We start from the raw sequence: 17657 nt of genomic DNA, 5'->3' as shown, positions 1-17657 counted from the left end.
TCAAAGATGCTACTACAGAGGGAAGGCGGCAGCCCAGCTCAAGATGGGTTCACCGCTCATGCTAGCCACGTACTTTATACTGTCGTACCTGATAAAAAGTGAAGAAATTATTGGAGGCTTTGAATCTAGCCACTGAATTGAATCACAAGTTTGAAAGCGATCAAATCATTTGTTGGGACATGTGCACATAGAATCAATAGGGTAGGGTAGGCATATTGTATGCCTTCGTAGCACAGGCTTTGGGAACAAGAGATAGTAATTCTAGAGTAATAAGTAGCTGAGAGATCAAAAACTGCCGTCCATATCGCTATTATCGCTGGGAAAAGTTGGTTTGGCAGGTAGTAATATGCTACTAATTTTATATGAAGGTAGTATAAAAGACGAACTCAACAGAGATACGGCTAAGTAGCCTACGGAATACTGAGGTAGGTAGGAAAAGTCAGGTGAGAATGAAAAGAAGGTAAAAGGCGGCCTCGTGCAAAGATTAGAAACTGAGGCTTAGCCAGACATCGTTTCGTAATTAAGCAGTGTGACACCCATCAAATTTTCTCACAGCGTGCAATATTATACGTTTTTGTCGTGGAGTGATCGTGAGTACATAAGCAAGTTGTCTATCTAGATGCCGCGCGCCTAAGGTACTGAACACGTGCGGCTCACAGCCAGCACGCCGCGGAACAAACGCCATGGTATCATCGCGTCTTCACCGTAAGGTCGATAAGCTATGCATCGAGGCTGCGCATTTACGTGTTCACCTCTCCTCTTGTGGCGCAACTTCATGATTTATCGGATGGCTTCTTTTGCCACGACCAACACTGTCAGCAGCATTGATTGGCCAGTAACCTCCGCCACTGGGACCGACCCGGGCGACTGAAGACCGATCAGCAGCCAAATCCCAGAACTCCGAAGCCGGTTCTCACTTAAGTAAAAGAAATTTATCATTCGCAAGAAACGAGCTAGGAAGAGGAGGGGGTAAATTATTTTCCAGAACAAGATTCACTGACAATTAGCAGGTATTGACTCAGATAGATGAAACTACCTACGAAAAGTAGATCAACATAGTGAGAGAACCAATAGCGCCAAGCGGGAAACAAAAAAAAATATATAGGGAATCTTACAGCTATAGACATAGTTAGTTTACTATTTCTACTGGCTCTACTGGCTCTACTGGCTCTACTGGCTCTACTGGCTCTACTGGCTCTACTGGCTCTACTATCTCTACTGTTTCTACCGGCTCTACTATCTCTACTGTTTCTACCATCATTAAGAATAGCTTTTAATATACTTTTAACATAGATAATCGATTTATATGGAAACGGCCGATCTTGGAGTTTGCGAGTATGAAATCTCGAAAAGTTAATTATTGCCTCAGAATTAGTTTTGGATTATCTCCAGCCTTGCTCTCCCCGCCCACAAAGTCCACATCCAGATGCCAACCACTATAAGAACGTCAAAAAAGCTGAAAACAAGACTGCCTCCAAATATGAGACTATGGTAAGTCCACGCATTCTTCTCATCCAGATGAATGACCTGGCACACTATTGCCCACGGGAGAACATATAGCAAGTTGCTTGCTAAGCTTTGATACAAATACCACTTCGGCCTTGTAGCTAGCAAAATAGTCGCAAGTTGTGTTGACATTGCGTAAAAGATATAGCACCAGTCAATTGTTCGCCACATATGGGCAGTGACATCAGCTACTTCGCTTGATCCACTAATATAAAGTGCAAACGGCCGGGCACCGAAGGCCGAGAGAAATATTGCCATAGGAACCTCGATTATTAGGGCTATCACAAGTGATCGTAGCGCAGGGTTGATGAGGCTGTAGATTTCTTTCCAGCTTGCTCTTGGCCTTCTGTTATGGATCCCATTGAGTTGTCGCCACTGTCCCCATTTATGGCCGATAAATTGGAGAGATGTTGCTTCGAGTGCCTGCACAGGAACCATAACCAAGCCCCAACGAATGGTGTTGAAAACGCCCCAAGCAGTGGCATACACCGATCCTAATGCAATAACAGTGGTGACGAGCCAAAGATATAGCGCGTTTCTAATGGCTGATTCGGTGAAACAGATGAGCCCAGGCTTTAGCAAAATCCGTAGTCCTCGAATGCTTGGAGAAGTAGATGCATGACTCTCCATTGAACGACCTTCGAGAGGATCTTGATGCTGTTTCCGGATGGCAGAGAAGCTCACAAAATAAAGAAAATAAGCCAGTCCCACAAATGCAGCTGTCAAATTACAGGCCAATTGAATGATGCCCTGCATATTGACAGTCGGTTGGAAAGAGCCGACATGGTAGCGAGAGATGATTAATAGGTCCAGAATAATATTAACAGCAAACTTGACTGAGCTGATAACCAAAGGGACATCAGGCTTATCCAAGGATCTTGTCGCTGAAGCAACGGCAGTCTCAATCGCACCGCTCAAGACCGTAAAGGAAGTGATGCGCACATAAGTCAAGCTCGCAGCACGCACTTCTTCCGGCACAAAGCTGTCGGCAAACCTTGGCGCAGCGCCGAGGAAGATTATACTCAAGATGAATCCCAGCAGAGTCTGGAATGCGATCAAAGTGTGTGTTAATTGCAGGCGTTCAGCAAGATTCCGGGATGCCTTATCCCCAATGATCACCCAGGCGGCTCTTGGAAGGCCCTCGTTGACAGCCTCAGAGGCAGTGTTCATATATGTATAGGCGTCTGTCGTAACCACCATTGAAGAATCGATATCAGCCACCCAGAGTTTCGACAGCGTCCCATAAAGGGCGGGGAGGATAAACGCTGCCACGTTGAAGACAAGCGATCCAAAATAGCGATCGCGATGCAGCGTTAGCTTCCAGGATCGTTTCTGTTCATCGATATTAATAGCTCCAGAATTGAAGACCGCCGAAGAGTTTAGAGCATCGGTCTCTTGACCTTCAGGAGTGCTGTCCCGACTATCGGTACCCATCTCTTTTCCAGACACTATTCAGCCTCACTGTATAACACTCGTATATATCGATCGTCAAGGCCAACGTAAGACAAGGCGAAGTATTGATCCAGGGTAAAACTGTATTCTAGCACACAATCATCCTAAATATACATCCTACTTTCTTCCCTCTTTATATTCCAGAGTATAGAGTAGGCCGCGCGGGGTAACACGATGAGCAGTTGCACCACCAACATATTGAGTTTCTTGGCATCTTCTTGCCGGCTTGAGATTGATTGGATACACAGCAGTAGAGCGTCTATATCCGGTTGTAGGCCGCCCACGCGAATCTGCGGAAACCATCCTATTGCGGCCTAGATTCTCTTTTAATACCACCACCCGCGTCAATTCTAGTTAGCCATTGACTTTATTTTACCTAATGATCAGTGTTTCATTTCGCTTAGCGAACTTCTTGTTAGATCTACTCAATTCTGAAGATGCTGTAAGTGCGCATTTGTGTAAACTCGAATCCAGCCTATGTTTACACCACTCTCATTATATAGCAGAAAAAAGAGGCTATTAGCTCACAACACGCAGCCACAAGAATAGTCTTCATCGTTATAAACGCATATTTGTCAAGTTCTAAAGAAAGCATCCCATTAACTTCTTTATATGCTCTCAAGGCTCTCCGGAGACCAAACATCTGCAGAATCTCCATCACGCGGTAATTCATCTTCTTCGAAGCCAATTCTCAACAAAGTGCTTCTGTCAACGAGATTTCTCTCCAACAAATATGAAGTTTTTGGCTTCCCAGATGTTGCCATACTCATGACTGCTAATAGTGTTTGTTTCCTTTTGTGTATTTTCGGTGAGGTGATTGATAAAACGCTGGCATCTGCATGGGCATTTTCGATCAAATACTTGACCACATCAAGATCACAGCGATTAGAAACTAGAGCTGCTCCTAAGGCGCTTCCATACTTACCATACTCCAGGATAGCATTTACATCAGCCTTGTTTTCAATCAACAAACGACAAACGCCAAGATTGCCCGCATAAGCTGCAGCCGCAAGGGCACTGCCATATTCGCCACATTTCAGTGAGGCATTAACATCTGCTCCGTGTTTGATCAGCAGTTGACAGACTTTCCGTGTCGAAGCCGCTGCCAGAGCGCTGCCGTATCTCCCACCTCTCAGAGATGCATTAACATCCACACCACGGTCAATTAGCAGAAGACATAGCTGCTCGCTGCCTCCATGAGCTGCCGCCGTTAAAGCACTGCCAAATATTCCGTTCTCGCTATAAAAGTCCACATTCGCACCATGGTTAAGTACATACTTGGCTACTTCAACATTTCCATCAGCTGCGGCACTTTCAAATGGATATGCGGAAGAGCATCTCGGGCCACACGGCAGGTTAAGATCCGCCCCGGCTTCTCGTAAGACCTCTATGTACTCAGTCCCCTTCCCTTTAGTTATGCTAGAGCAGACAGCTGAAGCACCTATCAGTGGAAGATTTGGATCTGCGCCTTTACCGAGGAGGAATTTGACTGTTTCGATAGAACCAAAGTTCACTGCGGCGCACAGTGCACTCTGGCTACGTGACGAGGTATCGAGCTGTCTGTTCACGTTTGAACCAAGCTCTATGAACTTACAGCACAAGTTCACCTGACCATAATATGCAGCCAACGAGAGCAAATCCATTTGATGCCGGTTGGTTTGCATAACATCTATGCCAGGAATCCAATAATCTTTCAGTAAATTGCAGAAACCCAGAATACATATTCCGAAAACTGGATTTTTGATAGGTTCAAAGTTACTACCAGGATAAATCATTCTGGGTACGTATCCTTTATCTGAGAAGTAGCGATACTGGTATCGATCTTGGAACCAGCGTCGGTACTGCTGACTGCTTTGATTAGGAGACTTATCTATTCCTAGGAATTTTTGCAGCAGATTTGATACTTCCGCTTCGAAAGGTTGAGTATTTTCGAGCGCCAAAACGTGAAGGTCCCAGTGATGTCTTATGTAATATTCAATTCCTTCTTTGTTATGAAAAACAGTTTCGTCTTGTTCGGCCTCCAACATTTTTTGGCTTGTATAGCCCTCTATTAGGCATAACAGGCAGATTTTTGCAACCAAGGAGTGAGCACACTCAATATCCCATCGATGTACTTCTTCGAAATACTCAATGACAGACGCATGGGGAAATTTCCATTGATCCAATTTTGAGTCTTTGATAACCAAATGACTGCATAGTTCAAGAAGAGTCTCCTCAGTAATCTTCGGGTCCTCATGGAGGAATGTTCCGCCAGGCTCAGCTGAGAGCCGAACTGCATCGAGAATTTCTTTGGTTCTCAGAGGTCGTCGGGCACACATGATCCACTTGACAGCGCGTTCCAGTGTTTCCCGGTCTCCGTCCTCAATGCTCTGAAATATTTCCGCATAAGCATTATTTAAAGTTTTAGGGAGCTTTCCAAGTCGAAGCTCGAGCTGATTTGCTTGACGAAGCTTTGAGAGCTGATCCATCTGTAAGTAGGCCCATCTAAACCTGTCCTCTGGTTAGTGTAATGTCATCAATAACGTTTCTTCAGATTAAAATAACTTACATCCCATTGCTTTTAGCGCAGAGAATATCTTTCACCTTGTTTTTAAGATCTTGAGAAATAGAAATCCATCTGCCCATCTTTTCTATTTCTCCAATCTTTTGCTCCACAAATTTCCGTATATCTTCCTCATTGTCAGAAGCGTCAATCTCAATTATGTTACCAACGGAGAGCCAATTCGCAATATCTTGCTCTCTGCGGCTTGAAATGAAAAATTTAACGGGGTTCTTCGCGTGTTTCACTAGCTCGACCAGAATCTCAATAAGCTGCCATCGCTCTTCTGGGTTGCACTCATCTAAACCGTCGAGAACAAGCGTAGTACTAGAGTAAAGATTGACGGATTCATATAATTGGTCTTTGCAAGTTTGAATGCCCAGCTTGACGCCATTTTTCCTACTTTCGCGATAAATCTGAAGAAGCTTCCTTTGCATTGAATTTGGATAATGAGGCGATGTAGAAAGCTGCCGGACGTAGCTGCGGAGAACTGAGATAGGCTCACTGAGATCCTCAATACCTCTTTCACAATAAAAGTAGGCGAACCCTTGAGTCTTTCTCCAATCAGGCGCATAAGATTCCGCGTGATGGGCAATAAATTGATCAATAACTGCAGAAGCAAGAAACGACTTCCCCATTCCCACTGCGCATAGTTAAATAAGGTCAGTGCAACCTATCGTTTTCATCAGCTCTAATTTGATGCTTACCAGTTCCTTGAAGCCATAAGATGGTTGAATTGCCAGCGCGCATCCATTGTTGAAACTTGTCATGGCTTAGTAGCCACTGACCTGTTTCTGGTGTTCGCATTTCGATTTTCTTCCGGTGCTGTTCTCCAAATTTGACGTCGCTAATGTAATCAAGAGCCTCTAGCATTTCTCTTATTTCCATATCCGCCAAAAGCTGTCGTACTCTGTCATCAGTTTGACCAGTTGACTCGTGAAGCTTTAGAAGAAGTTTTGTGTGGCTTTCATCTACATTGATGCTGCGTGCTATTTCGCAGCACTCGGCTATCTTCACCAGATCTGTTTGGAGTTGCATCAGCTCCGCCAGAAGCGACTTGGCTTGTCCAGGATTAGCTATCTCATTGAGTATCTCGAGAAACTCTTTTTTAATATGCCGGGCAGCATACGCAAGTAAGTCCAAGGACTTGGCATACACTGCAATAAGCCCATCCTCTAAATTGCGAAGTAATTCTGGGGCAGTATTCTCTTCCGTAAATACGGTCTCATATACTTTCCCACGCTGCAGAATGCCGATGACCTTTTCAACACAACCTAGTGCTGCGGTAGTCTCTCCAACACCGGTTACTGAAAGCTTTCATTTGTCAGCTTAGCTGTGAATGCGGGAAAGTTTTTCGGGCAGCATACTAATAAAAACGTTTTTATAATCGGCCAAATAATACCAGCTGTAGGAGAGGCGAACTGAGCTGCAACATCACCAATCATTGTAAGATAAGCTACAACAGATGCTGCCAAATCCCCTAGAGATATCTGCATCTCTTCTATCGCAATCTTCTGAGGCTTGTCTCGGTGTTTTGACTCTAGGGCTTCGACCATTGCTATAAGACTATCGCTCCATAATCGATCGCCTTTATCCTCATATTGCGATAGTAAGCCCAAATCTAGTAAAGCCTCGATCCATTGTCTTGTATCTGGAGTTACGACTTCTAGTGCTTTTGTCCACAGGCTAGATTTTGAAGCCTTTGCTAGACTTTCATTATCGGTAGACTTGCTTTGCTCAATCCCGATAACGGACATTTGCGCTGTTGCCTTAGAGTCGACCTTGGTAGTGATATCTGAGGGAAAACTCATGGACGATCCAGACAAAACAGGGCGATCAACCATGGATGGTGCCGTAGAAGATACTGCCTCTACGTCTGTCTGGCCATGGCTACGAAGCTTGACCTTGGCTTTGATACGGGACACCAAGCTGGGCTTATGTCGTGTCCCATCTGGCTCCTCATCGTCATGCTGTTTACGACCCATAATCCACGTATCGTTAGGAAAGGCAGGTCAGCTGTCAGTGACGGTGATCTTTGTGTTATTTTTGTGGCAGCACTTCAATAACACTGAGGGGTCAGGTACTGGCTCTCAGCCCATGTCCAGGCGTCTGTCAGGCGTACAGCGTCTCTTACTGGTCTAACAGCGCATAGCCACACCAGGCAGGCTGCGGCTGCAACAATAGATACTCTATTCCAATAGTTTCTTAAAAATTTTAACCCATAGTTTCTTGACGGCATTGACAGTGTGTCACTATATTTTCATGCCAGTGCGCTGCCAAAATAGCTGGTGCTTGCCAGTGTCTATGAGATGCTTCAACGTAGAGGCGGGAGATGCTCTACCCCGTATAAGATACATTTTGACCGGTCCCATACAACAAAGACGCTAAGGCGAGTTGGTGGAGTGGTCTAACACGTGCGACTCAAGATAATATCTTGATCCTTTAACAGGATTTCGCATCTCGCAAGAGGCGTGGGTTCGAATCCCACACTCGTCAGTCTTTCTTTTTTTTTCTTTCTTTTATCCTTTATACCTACGTATAACAAATAATAATCTTTTTTCGTTATTGGTTTTACTTTCATAATATGAATGGGAACCCATTTATTTATTATTCATACTCTGATGCACCAAGTTGCTTTCTCTTCTCCTACCTAGTAAAAAGACCAAAGCATAGCCTTTTTTTAATTGAGCATATAAGCGCGAGAACTACATACTGTGGTTTTCTTACAACTAGTATCCTGTCAAACATTCCATATCATCTGTGGCACAAAATAGCTGGCGGCTGTAAAGGAAAAATTGGGATAGGCAGTAGAGGTGGTAGAGGTGGTAGAGGTAGTAGAGGATAATTGATACAGTAGACGTAGTAGAACCAGCAGAACCAGCAGAACCAGCAGAACCAGCAGAACCAGCAGAACCAGCAGAACCAGCAGAACCAGCAGAACCAGTAGAACCAGTAGAACCAGTAAAATCAATAGACGCTATACTGGTATATATCACTGTAACAAAATAGAGAGACGGTTGGCCGTGAAAGCTAAGAAGTTAGCAAGGGGCAAATAAGACACTACATTATATAACCAAGAGCAGGTAATTAAAGTTAACAAGAATCGTTTACCCTCCGCTCGCACTCAGTGAATTTACGATGGCGCATAGGCAAAGTCTGGGACTACACATAATCCACTCTTAGTACGCCCAAAAGATTCTATATTGCTCAGTCGACCTTTTCAACAAGCCGCTGCAAGTCCATATCAAGGACGAACCTAAGAATCATTACATGATTAAGAATGTTAAAACAATTGTTTTCAAAAACGCCATGATGCTATCCTAACGCCCATTATCAGCGAATCCTGCCATGCTTCCCTTGCGCCTCAAGTCGCCTGCCTTAAGCTTCCGCACAACTTGATACGACCGATCCAATTCGTTCTCAACAGTACACCGTATCTTGAGCGCTGCCACCGCTGGCCACACGCTCCTCTCACCTCTTAATATCCAATAATTTAAAGTATCTTGAGTAGGTGTCTCGAGCAAGCGCACAAAGTCACTAGCTGTGACTTCGGGGACAAGCGTCATAGATGCCGCAGGCACCTGCTCATCTATCAAGAAGCGACGGATACTCGCCGGTACAAGGCGAAGCGAATCGAGCTGCCGTAAGCGGTGCCTTATTTCAAGTCCTACCATACGAACGAGGAAAGCCGAAAGCTGGGTTGTCTTGCTTCGAGTCTCCAACAGAGACGGCCCATGCATGTCAGATTGTAAAAAGGGAATCAGATAAGGTCTGGCTTGGCTGACAATGAAATGGTTCACGTTGAACAGCTCAGCAATTCGTCGAAGAGGAGAGTCGCGATCTGTGTAAGAAGCATGTGTCCAATGGCGGAAGTCGGTCGTGTTTGCCGGAGCCCAAGGAACAATGTTACCGTGAGCATCCTTACACAGAATAGTGACTTTGGAATGACCATATAAAGATGGTGAAGATGCATTCGAGGCGACAGCAGCCGTCCAAATCAACTATTATCAGTAGAATTAGTACAGAAACAGGAAAATTCGCAGTATCTATTCGACATACCACATTCGGCGCGGTGATGTAGTTCAGGAGAGTTGGAACACCAGCCCCCTGGCCATCAGTTGCCACGGTTATATTCAGCACTCTTTTGCTGCGATTATACGCCTCTTCGAATGTTAAATCGCCAACATTTGCTCTCACGCATTCTTCAAGGACGGTAACATCCAAGAAGTATCCCTCCCTCGAGAACCGCCGAATTCTCCGCATCAGAGTGTTCCATCTTGAACCCAATGATTGTTGAGCAGGAATTTGGCCGTCCTCATTTCTTCCCTTGGATGCAAAGGCGCTGAGATCAATGCCATCGCCTCGCAGAACTCCGGGGAGCTCTTCTTCGGTATGTATAGCCACTAACGCAGCGATCAACGCACCAGTCGCCGTTCCAGTGATGATTCGCGGCAAAAGGCCTCTAAGGAACAGGGCTTTGACCACTCCAAGATGGCAAAGACCAAAGATGGCACCGCCTTGAAGGACCAAAGTACTCCGTCCAAACGCCTGTCTCGTATCGTGGATGAAGTCCAACTTCATCTGATTTGTTAATGCTTTTTCATGAGCATACAGGCCAGATGCAGCACTCGTTGGAAGAGTACTTATGTCCTCCACCGATTCGGCCACTTGGGCAATATATTCTTCAATCAGGTATTTTGTCCCTGAAAAAGATCGATTATATAGTTTCGGCACGGAAATATTCCCGAGGTTGCGGACAAGACCCGAGCGAAGCAAGTTGACGAGCTGCTCATAGTTGTTTTCTTCTCGTGCGATTATTAAGGAGTCTAGGCGTTCTGTTATAAGCGCCCAATCGTAATATTTAGATGTTGGATTGTTCCTCCTATGAATGCGACCATGGTCAGTAAAAGTTTCCTTCAACTCCAATGCGCAGAGAGGCCAATGCCATACCACAGGTCAAGTCCTAGCAAGTTGTCGAGATGAAGCGCCGCCTCCTCCCAATCTTCAAACGTCTCTGCATTGCGCAGCAGCTCAAGCCACAGCTTGACGGGATTCTTTCGCGTATACCAGCTCAAGAGCTTCTTCAAGGGCGTCAGAAAGATGAGCATTGCGATAGGGAGCAACAATGAGAACGCCGTTACCTTGCGCCAGAATGTAGCCACGTCCACCACCACTCTCCATATAGACAGCACTAGCCCCATGATTGCCGAGGAACGCTTTCACGCGCAACGTCAGACCATTTCACGAGGAACGCTGCGCTGTCACTCCGTATCTGTCGGTACACGTTGCACGGTGGGTCGGTCGGTTCAGTTCACGGCGCGCCGAGTGGGAGGCCAAGCCGGCATCGTCGAGTCAACGCCGGCGGTAATGAGGTTGAAGTTGGAGCGCGTAGTACAGAGGTCTTCGGACAATGGCGTTGTTTGACTGTTCTATGAATCGGCGCAGGCGCGTTTTTGCTGCTTTGGTTGCGGTTGTCTGGTCAAACTAAAGCAAGCCCTGGGCAGCGCCACGACAATTGATTACATTGCCGGCTGGTCTTTTGCCGGTTGCCCACGGCCTGGCCGCTAAATTAAAGAGATGAGCATGTGATGGGATTGTTGAGAAGGGTATGAGATCACCCCGGGGTAGTGCACCACAGCGCCACATTTCTGGCTTAGCGCTGCTGGACACATGGCACGCTTCATGGATAGGCAGCGGATAACGTGCATTAGCATGAGGTGCCATGTGCATTAACGATATACTGCTCCATGCATCAATCGCATGCACTAAAACAGCGGTTGAAGCTTGATTTCAGTGTTTAATTCTTGGTAGCCTCCTCTGTTTAGCATCTACATGAGTATCCAAGTAAGAATACCACATCTCGAGATAAGTCCGAGAGAAAATTCCACAGCAGTCTCTTATGAAAGTGGAGGCATCGCAGGGGCCACATAATACTGTCTCAACGTTTTTGCCGGCACCGTCTTTGCCACCATCAGGTGCCTGATCACAGCAATGTTGGGAGCCGTCGTTTTGCCTAGTTTTATAATATGGAGCAAGCGAATCGACCAATGGGCCAGTTTCTGAACGTGAGATCATTCGATCTAGTCATGTTGATGCGTTACCATCAATAGGATTAGTTTGAAGGACACAAAGAATGGCAGTTAGATGCGTACAACTACACCAATGTGCAGAAAACAAGCAATTGTGACCGGAACTCGTATTTGTATCTTTTTTTGTCGCAGTGTCAATTGCCATGTAAATTAAGTTATATAAGAAAAAAGGCCCAATGAAGCCACAAGCAGTTGTTCCATCTTCTCCGGCTGCGAATCTCCCTATTAAACGTCTCAGTCATCGTCATCATCAATAACGTTTCGCCGCCTGCCCGATCTGCCAGAAGTCTCCGGTTCCACCTCATCTCCTTCCGCATCCTCGTCATCTTCAGGTTCTTTGGTTCGTTGCCTTTTAGATCTTGGGGCTTCGTCCTCGTCATCATCGTCCAAGATGTCCTCCTCTTCGTCTTCATCAGCGCCACTCTCAACCTCCTCATCACTGCCCACCAAAAAGCCATCGTCCAAGTCGTAGTCCTCATGTCGCGAGACACCCTGAGGAAGGTCATCGTCAGAGTCATATTCTGGACGCCGTCTCTTCGGTCGCGCAGAGCCAGGAGCTCCTCTCTTTCGGGCTGCGCCTGAACGGGCACCCTCCAAGCCGCCAATCGACAGGCCACCACGGCCAGATCGTCCCAGTCCACCGTCCATTTTAGCTACGGCATTCTCGCGCTTTCGCTGAGCCTTCATCCGCTCCTTCTCTGCCATCTCGGCTTGCTTCTTCTGTAACTCAGGGTCCACAGTCGTTTTGATAATCATGCCGCTGCTAGCAGACGACTTGCTAGCCAAAGCCATTCTCTCTGCCAGGACAGACAGGGCATTATCTCCCACAGCTTTGTTTGGTCTGACAGTGAACTGCTCTGTCAAGTGGCCCACCGTCATTAACAGATTGCTGCTTAATTCAGCGGCCGCAGCGTAGTAATGGCCGTCTTTTAGTTCATCGTAAGGCTGTCCCTTGCCTGGAGCCAGCGCTTTCTTCTGGATTTCATATTGTTCGCCACCAATGGAAATCGTAACAGAACCATCGCTCCACCGGTAAATATTCGTATTGCTCTTCAATTCGTTTGTGCTAACATCTCTGCGAACTCGCACAACGTGTTTTGGGTGCTCTGCCTTGGCGTTCTCAAGGTCGAACTCGGACGGCCGAAATGATTCTTCCTCGTATGGCTCGGGGAGGAATTTGACGAATTTTGGGACGCGCAGTATCCGAAGCTGGTATATCAGTTAGCTGTTTGGCCACCCAGAGACATGCACACCGATCCAAGGCACTTACCGCGTCATCAGATGGTTTTGGGACACGATGGCGATATGCCTGCACAGCCATGACGATTCTATCTTTTGTTTCATGTCGCGACTGGCTCCCATCGTAGTCTCGTGGCTCAGCCTCATCGTAAGCTCCTGGATCTGAGGCGAGTTCATCGTCGTCTAGAATGCGCCCCTGGGGCGAGGCATCTCCTTCGTCACCCTCATCTCCAAAAAGGTCATCGCCGCCCTCATCGATGGCATCGAGGGGATCCTCCGAATCAGACATTTTATCTTATTTCGAGAAGCTGTTGCCCAAAAAAGTTGTTTCTAGTGATTCTTGGGTGCAGAAGAGAGCACCGGGGTACCAATGGGTCGAATAGCGGATGGGCGATGATGAAATAGGACTGCGAGGCTGCGGCTTCGAAATCTGCTGCGCGAGGCACGCTGGAAGAGCGCGGTTCACAATTGACTGAAGCTCAGCGCCTGTGGCTGGTGAGGCTGCACCAGCCACACTTTGCGATTTATGCGCTTAGCTCTGCTTAGTCATGAAGTCTGCGGCAGAAAGTTGTGCGGATATCTCATCCAATTGGGCGTAAGGCTGGCCTAGAGTAAAATGCTGGTTGGGCTAATGCTAGGTAATAGGGTAGCAGCGCAGCATCCTGCATGCGAAGAGTTATGAGTCGATGAGAGAGGATGATACTCCTATTAAAACATGTGAAAAAGAGTATTTTTAGAAGAAGAGCAGTTGTCAAAATAAGGAATTAACCTTATTTGATAGATAGCTCAATCTCAGTCTCAATCATTACATACGGAGTTGGTTTGCAAATATAAATGCCACCTAACATACCGTAGTAAAAAAGGCTATCCTCTCAATATTTCATCAACAACTGCTGATAATCGGGTTCAACCTGGCAAAATCGCCGCTAATAGTAAAAATGTAGGCTCCAATCAGCCGCTAATGGCTGACCTGAAACCTCCACACGCCCAAGCTATTGCTAGCCAAGGGGGAAAGGCGAGATTGTGCCTTGCCCTCGCCTCATTACTCGATCCAAAATGCACTAATTCCCCGTGTCAATACGCCGCACTTCGTACTTCGTACTTTGTTATAGCGCCCGCCAGTCAACTGCTACTAAGTGCTACCTGTTAATAACGGCCTCGTCGTCACGTATTACTAGTCTAAAACTTAACCCGTCGGCGCGGCTTGGATATCTTAGCTTTTAACAACTCACTCAAAGATAATCTCTCCTTTTTTAAGCCTCCGAATTGGCCACTTTTCAAGCCCAGCAGCAGCCCAGCAAGGCAGACTGCACCAAGTCCATCCTATCTGCAGCTCTCTGGACCGGCTATCCTGCACCCCTATTTTTTTCTCTGCATAGGATCCCGTGACAAGGCTGGAGCCACCCTGACCAAGGTCCATCTGTTTACTGCACCCACCATTTTCACCCCGCCTTTTTACAATGTCCAACCTCTTTTCTGGGATGTAAGTGCTGCAGTTTGACTCTGGCTGTTGTTTTTTATTCTTGCTTTTTTGCTTTTCGTCCATTTTATCCTCCAATTTGTTGTTCAGGTACGTTCCTTGGAAATCGCAGCTGCTGCATCCCCTTCTTGGAAAACTGCCCGATTAGGCTTCATTGAGGGGAGGGGTCCTGAAACAGGCATCCCCAGCGGTGAGGGGCAAGTGTCTCGAGCAGCCTGTCCATATACCTAGGATGGCACCGTTGCCATTGAACGCTATCCACGGTAGAACCTCAGAGGGAAATCTTATCGCAAGAAAGCTTCAATGCTTGGGCTTCTCCGGATTGCTTGGGACCGTTCAATGAGGCCAGGAAGTCGAGCTGGGCACCCCGGACGGGAGAAGCTCCCAAGGGGCCACTTTTAGGCATTATCGATATCTGGGAGACAGCGCTCATTACTTGAGCCATGCTGCAACGGTATTGCTGGCGGATGCTGTATACGGAGCTTTTCTCATGGTGATAGCAGCCATGCAGTGAATGGCACTTGGCAGCTGCACTTGAAAACGCTCCTAAATCGACATGGCCTGGATGCGTCTCGCGTGCCTTATATACTCCCAAGCAGAGGAAAGGCTGCAAGACCAATCTCCACCCCTGATGCCGATTCATCATATTTCCTATTTTGTTACCCCTTTCCCACTCACCACTCACCTTTTCTATTTATAAAAGCCGTACACACACCAGCCATTCCCTGCACGCTTCGGCATCTGTATCAACTTAAACTTCATGTGAGACGCTAAGGAGATTTAAGCGAAGCTCACGCGTCTCTCTTGACCTCTGCTCTGCTAATTTGCCCATCGCGCTGACACATCACTGTCGACTTCTCGTTGATTAAGACTATAATTTACGTCTTTCCACTAACATAATCCCCTAGCAACGCTCGTTTCCGAGGCGGGCCTAAAAGCCCATCCCCATCACAAAGTTCCCAGGGCCCCCTGCCACATCCCTCATCCGACGTCGCCTCATCTCCCAAGATATCTTCAGCAAGGCTACCTGAGAGGACTCCCTCTTTTCCCATCTCAACCTCTTCTTCTCAGCCTAGTGGGATGGCCCAATCAGACGCGATGGCTACTGGCGATGATGTTATCAACTCTTACCACCTTCCGCGGCCGCTTCCGCTGTGGCTCAACTCTAACTGCGCGAAGCATATCGTCAAGGGAAACTTTATGACACTGAGCGCGCGACCAAAGACAGTTGAGCAAGGCGAGTGGGTAGCTCATCAGGGTTAGTAAACTTTATTAGTATCCATTACCATTTTCACGGTGCTCACTAACATTGCACAGTTGTCGAACACTATCGTAACCTCTGGAACTTTGTTCAGGTGGTTCACGCCAAGGAGGAGACGGGAAATACCATCTGCAACCCGACATCATGTCCTCGAATGTCTGCGGGAGCGTAAGTAGTTTAAATTCCTGCCCACCCTCAATCCGAGTGCTTCCACTCACTTCAATTGTTAGAAACCACTCTTTCACCTGGCTCAATAGCCGACGTGAGCCAGTCGAATTACCAGCTCATGAGTACATGACCCTTATGCAGCGATGGATCGCGGGCAAGATTGATGATACCGCCATCTTCCCAACTGATCCTTCTGGCGTCTCTTATTCTCACAACCCCGCCATGTCTTCTACTCCGCTGTCTCAGCTCACTAACCCTGGAGAGGGCGACTGGCCTGGCAAGCGATCTGGATTCCCAGAAAAGTTCATTGACATTTGTCAGATGATATTCCGCCAAATGTTCCGAGTGTATGCTCATCTCTACTGGGCACACTTTTCAGAACCTTACTATCACCTCAACTTGGAGAAGCAGTTGAATAGCTGCTTCTCACACTTCCTGCTAACAGCCACGGCGCTGGATATGCTAGGCAAGCAGGACCTGGAGCCGATGCAGCCTCTGATCGATCTCTGGGCAGCTAACGGGACTTTCCCTCCGGAGTCAAAGGTTTATGAGTTTGCTAACCTTCAAGCTGGCGAGCGATTGATTCAACTTGCGGGCGTTGTTCCGTAAAGGATTTTCTTTGGCATTTTGTTATATGTGTTTTTTTTTCCTGTTTGATCTATGTGCCGTTAAAAGACAGAAGAGGATATGGCCTTACTTTTGGGTACATGTAGTCACAAAATAATAGCTGTTTTGAGCGCTGAAGCGATCATCATAAACCATTCAAATTGTACGAGTAAAAATAGGCATAGGATTGGTGTAACAAGAATCATGGGAGCAGTATCGGATCCCAACATCAGTGAATCCCCTTTTGTATATATTAAGCCACTATTATAACCCTCTTCTATAGACAAGTAACATGCACAAGACAAATCCATATTCAGTTACACACTCATACTTGAACAAAGATTCATTCTACTCGATATCATGCAACTTGCTTGAAACATGGGATTCGTCAAAGCCTTCAAGACGCAATACTCCGTAGTACATCACGAATAGCATCGACACAAGGTCGTACACGCAAGGAATGCATTTAACTCAATGCAAATGCGTAACAGTATTCACCCTCAGCCATTCTTAAATAAGGTGATTTCTGTAACATTGTTTACTTGATATATCTCTTTATAAGAAATGGCCAACCGGGAGAAGAATAGTTACCTTTGCCAGAAGATCATATCGATTGGAGTTATATATACGGTACGGTATTTCTTGAGAGCTATCCTTGCTAATTCAAACGACGATAGCTATGTCTAAAGAATATAGAGGCCCTGAGAAATGCATTGAGAGAATTACTGATATACTGTTCAGAAAGTGTATGACATCCAGTATAGAGAAACACGATCCCATTAGCTCAGTAGGATAGTACAAGAGACCGATTGCAGACAGAATAAAAATAATATCTCTGACCAGATATGCTGTTTATGGTATTAAGATCCAATTTTATAAAATTAATTGCCGAAATAAGCCAGAGATGGCATCAATTGTAATAAGAAAACTTGACAAGTTGAGCGCCATCAAAGTCAAATACCAGGATATAACCATATCTTTTGACATATATACTGCAGATTTGGATGTTTCTTTCACTCTATAGAGACGTTAAACCCATGAAACCTTATAAACGTTTTTTCTATTCTCTGGTGCTCGCCTCGTAAATCACGGAAAATGATCTCTCAGATCCATCAAGAGCATCTTCAAATTGTAACGAACCTTTTTGTTTCATTAACAAAGAGAAAATAATGAGAAAACCTCCACTCTTCAGGTCAATAATATCCAAATTTAAACTACAATATGCTTATTTCTCCTTGAGTTCTCACATTCATGAATACACCAGAACTTGTACTACAAGCCGTTTTTATGGGCCATGAGGAATGAGTGAAAATGACG

At 46.2% G+C, this 17657-nt stretch overlaps 5 protein-coding genes and 1 non-coding gene across 6 annotated transcripts; 2 read left to right on the top strand and 4 right to left on the bottom strand.

Annotated features, from left to right (window-relative positions):
• Window positions 1–1279: 1279 nt before the first annotated feature.
• GGI43DRAFT_390889 (uncharacterized protein) lies at window positions 1280–3104 on the bottom strand. The gene has a single exon (XM_083204375.1). It carries the CDS (start codon window positions 2938–2940, stop codon window positions 1372–1374), a length of 1569 nt encoding a protein of 522 aa, XP_083066296.1. The 5' UTR covers window positions 2941–3104; the 3' UTR covers window positions 1280–1371.
• Window positions 3105–7603, bottom strand: GGI43DRAFT_390887 (ankyrin repeat domain-containing protein). Its single transcript, XM_083204374.1, has 4 exons — window positions 6865–7603; window positions 6205–6811; window positions 5507–6140; window positions 3105–5448 (listed from the first exon to the last, which is right to left on the bottom strand). The coding sequence occupies exons 1-4, from the start codon at window positions 7480–7482 to the stop codon at window positions 3567–3569; spliced, it is 3741 nt and encodes a 1246-aa protein (XP_083066295.1). The 5' UTR covers window positions 7483–7603; the 3' UTR covers window positions 3105–3566.
• Window positions 7604–7885: 282 nt separating this feature from the next.
• GGI43DRAFT_t10 lies at window positions 7886–7993 on the top strand. Its single transcript has one exon. It is a non-coding gene; the product is annotated as a tRNA-Leu (tRNA).
• A 687-nt stretch (window positions 7994–8680) lies between these two features.
• GGI43DRAFT_390886 (triacylglycerol lipase family protein) lies at window positions 8681–11192 on the bottom strand. Its single transcript, XM_083204373.1, has 4 exons — window positions 10639–11192; window positions 10448–10578; window positions 9557–10379; window positions 8681–9498 (listed from the first exon to the last, which is right to left on the bottom strand). Exons 1-4 carry the CDS (start codon window positions 10696–10698, stop codon window positions 8818–8820), a joined length of 1695 nt encoding a protein of 564 aa, XP_083066294.1. The 5' UTR covers window positions 10699–11192; the 3' UTR covers window positions 8681–8817.
• A 628-nt stretch (window positions 11193–11820) lies between these two features.
• GGI43DRAFT_378664 (Paf1-complex subunit LEO1) lies at window positions 11821–13114 on the bottom strand (the record flags this gene model as incomplete). Its single annotated transcript, XM_083202726.1, has 2 exons — window positions 11821–12795; window positions 12857–13114. The coding sequence occupies 2 exons, from the start codon at window positions 13112–13114 to the stop codon at window positions 11821–11823; spliced, it is 1233 nt and encodes a 410-aa protein (XP_083066293.1).
• A 2054-nt stretch (window positions 13115–15168) lies between these two features.
• GGI43DRAFT_20977 (Mob1/phocein) lies at window positions 15169–16395 on the top strand. Its single transcript, XM_083200183.1, has 3 exons — window positions 15169–15563; window positions 15623–15734; window positions 15797–16395. The coding sequence occupies exons 1-3, from the start codon at window positions 15386–15388 to the stop codon at window positions 16341–16343; spliced, it is 837 nt and encodes a 278-aa protein (XP_083066292.1). The 5' UTR covers window positions 15169–15385; the 3' UTR covers window positions 16344–16395.
• Window positions 16396–17657: the final 1262 nt, after the last annotated feature.

The sequence above is a fragment of the Trichoderma evansii genome (assembly GCF_050947405.1).
Source record: "Trichoderma evansii strain SZMC 28006 chromosome Unknown GGI43scaffold_1, whole genome shotgun sequence".
Classification (NCBI taxonomy): domain Eukaryota; kingdom Fungi; phylum Ascomycota; class Sordariomycetes; order Hypocreales; family Hypocreaceae; genus Trichoderma; species Trichoderma evansii.
Note: the sequence above shows the minus strand (reverse complement) of the source record. Positions and strands in the feature narration are given on the sequence as shown.

What these genes read in the sequence shown, in the direction of transcription:
- GGI43DRAFT_390889 (XM_083204375.1), bottom strand. Translation starts at nt 2,940, where the DNA reads ATGGGTACCGATAGTCGGGACAGCACTCCTGAAGGTCAAGAGACCGAT.
- GGI43DRAFT_20977 (XM_083200183.1), top strand. Translation starts at nt 15,386, where the DNA reads ATGGCCCAATCAGACGCGATGGCTACTGGCGATGATGTTATCAACTCT. An exon ending in CGAGTGGGTAGCTCATCAGG is followed by an intron (nt 15,564 to 15,622) that starts GTTAGTAAACTT and finishes AACATTGCACAG; the next exon opens with TTGTCGAACACTATCGTAAC. An exon ending in CCTCGAATGTCTGCGGGAGC is followed by an intron (nt 15,735 to 15,796) that starts GTAAGTAGTTTA and finishes TTCAATTGTTAG; the next exon opens with AAACCACTCTTTCACCTGGC.
- GGI43DRAFT_390886 (XM_083204373.1), bottom strand. Translation starts at nt 10,698, where the DNA reads ATGGGGCTAGTGCTGTCTATATGGAGAGTGGTGGTGGACGTGGCTACA. An exon ending in TGGCTACATTCTGGCGCAAG is followed by an intron (nt 10,579 to 10,638) that starts GTAACGGCGTTC and finishes ACGCCCTTGAAG; the next exon opens with AAGCTCTTGAGCTGGTATAC. An exon ending in ACATCACCGCGCCGAATGTG is followed by an intron (nt 9,499 to 9,556) that starts GTATGTCGAATA and finishes TACTGATAATAG; the next exon opens with TTGATTTGGACGGCTGCTGT.
- GGI43DRAFT_390887 (XM_083204374.1), bottom strand. Translation starts at nt 7,482, where the DNA reads ATGGGTCGTAAACAGCATGACGATGAGGAGCCAGATGGGACACGACAT. An exon ending in TTATAAAAACGTTTTTATTA is followed by an intron (nt 6,812 to 6,864) that starts GTATGCTGCCCG and finishes GACAAATGAAAG; the next exon opens with CTTTCAGTAACCGGTGTTGG. An exon ending in CTTATGGCTTCAAGGAACTG is followed by an intron (nt 6,141 to 6,204) that starts GTAAGCATCAAA and finishes AACTATGCGCAG; the next exon opens with TGGGAATGGGGAAGTCGTTT.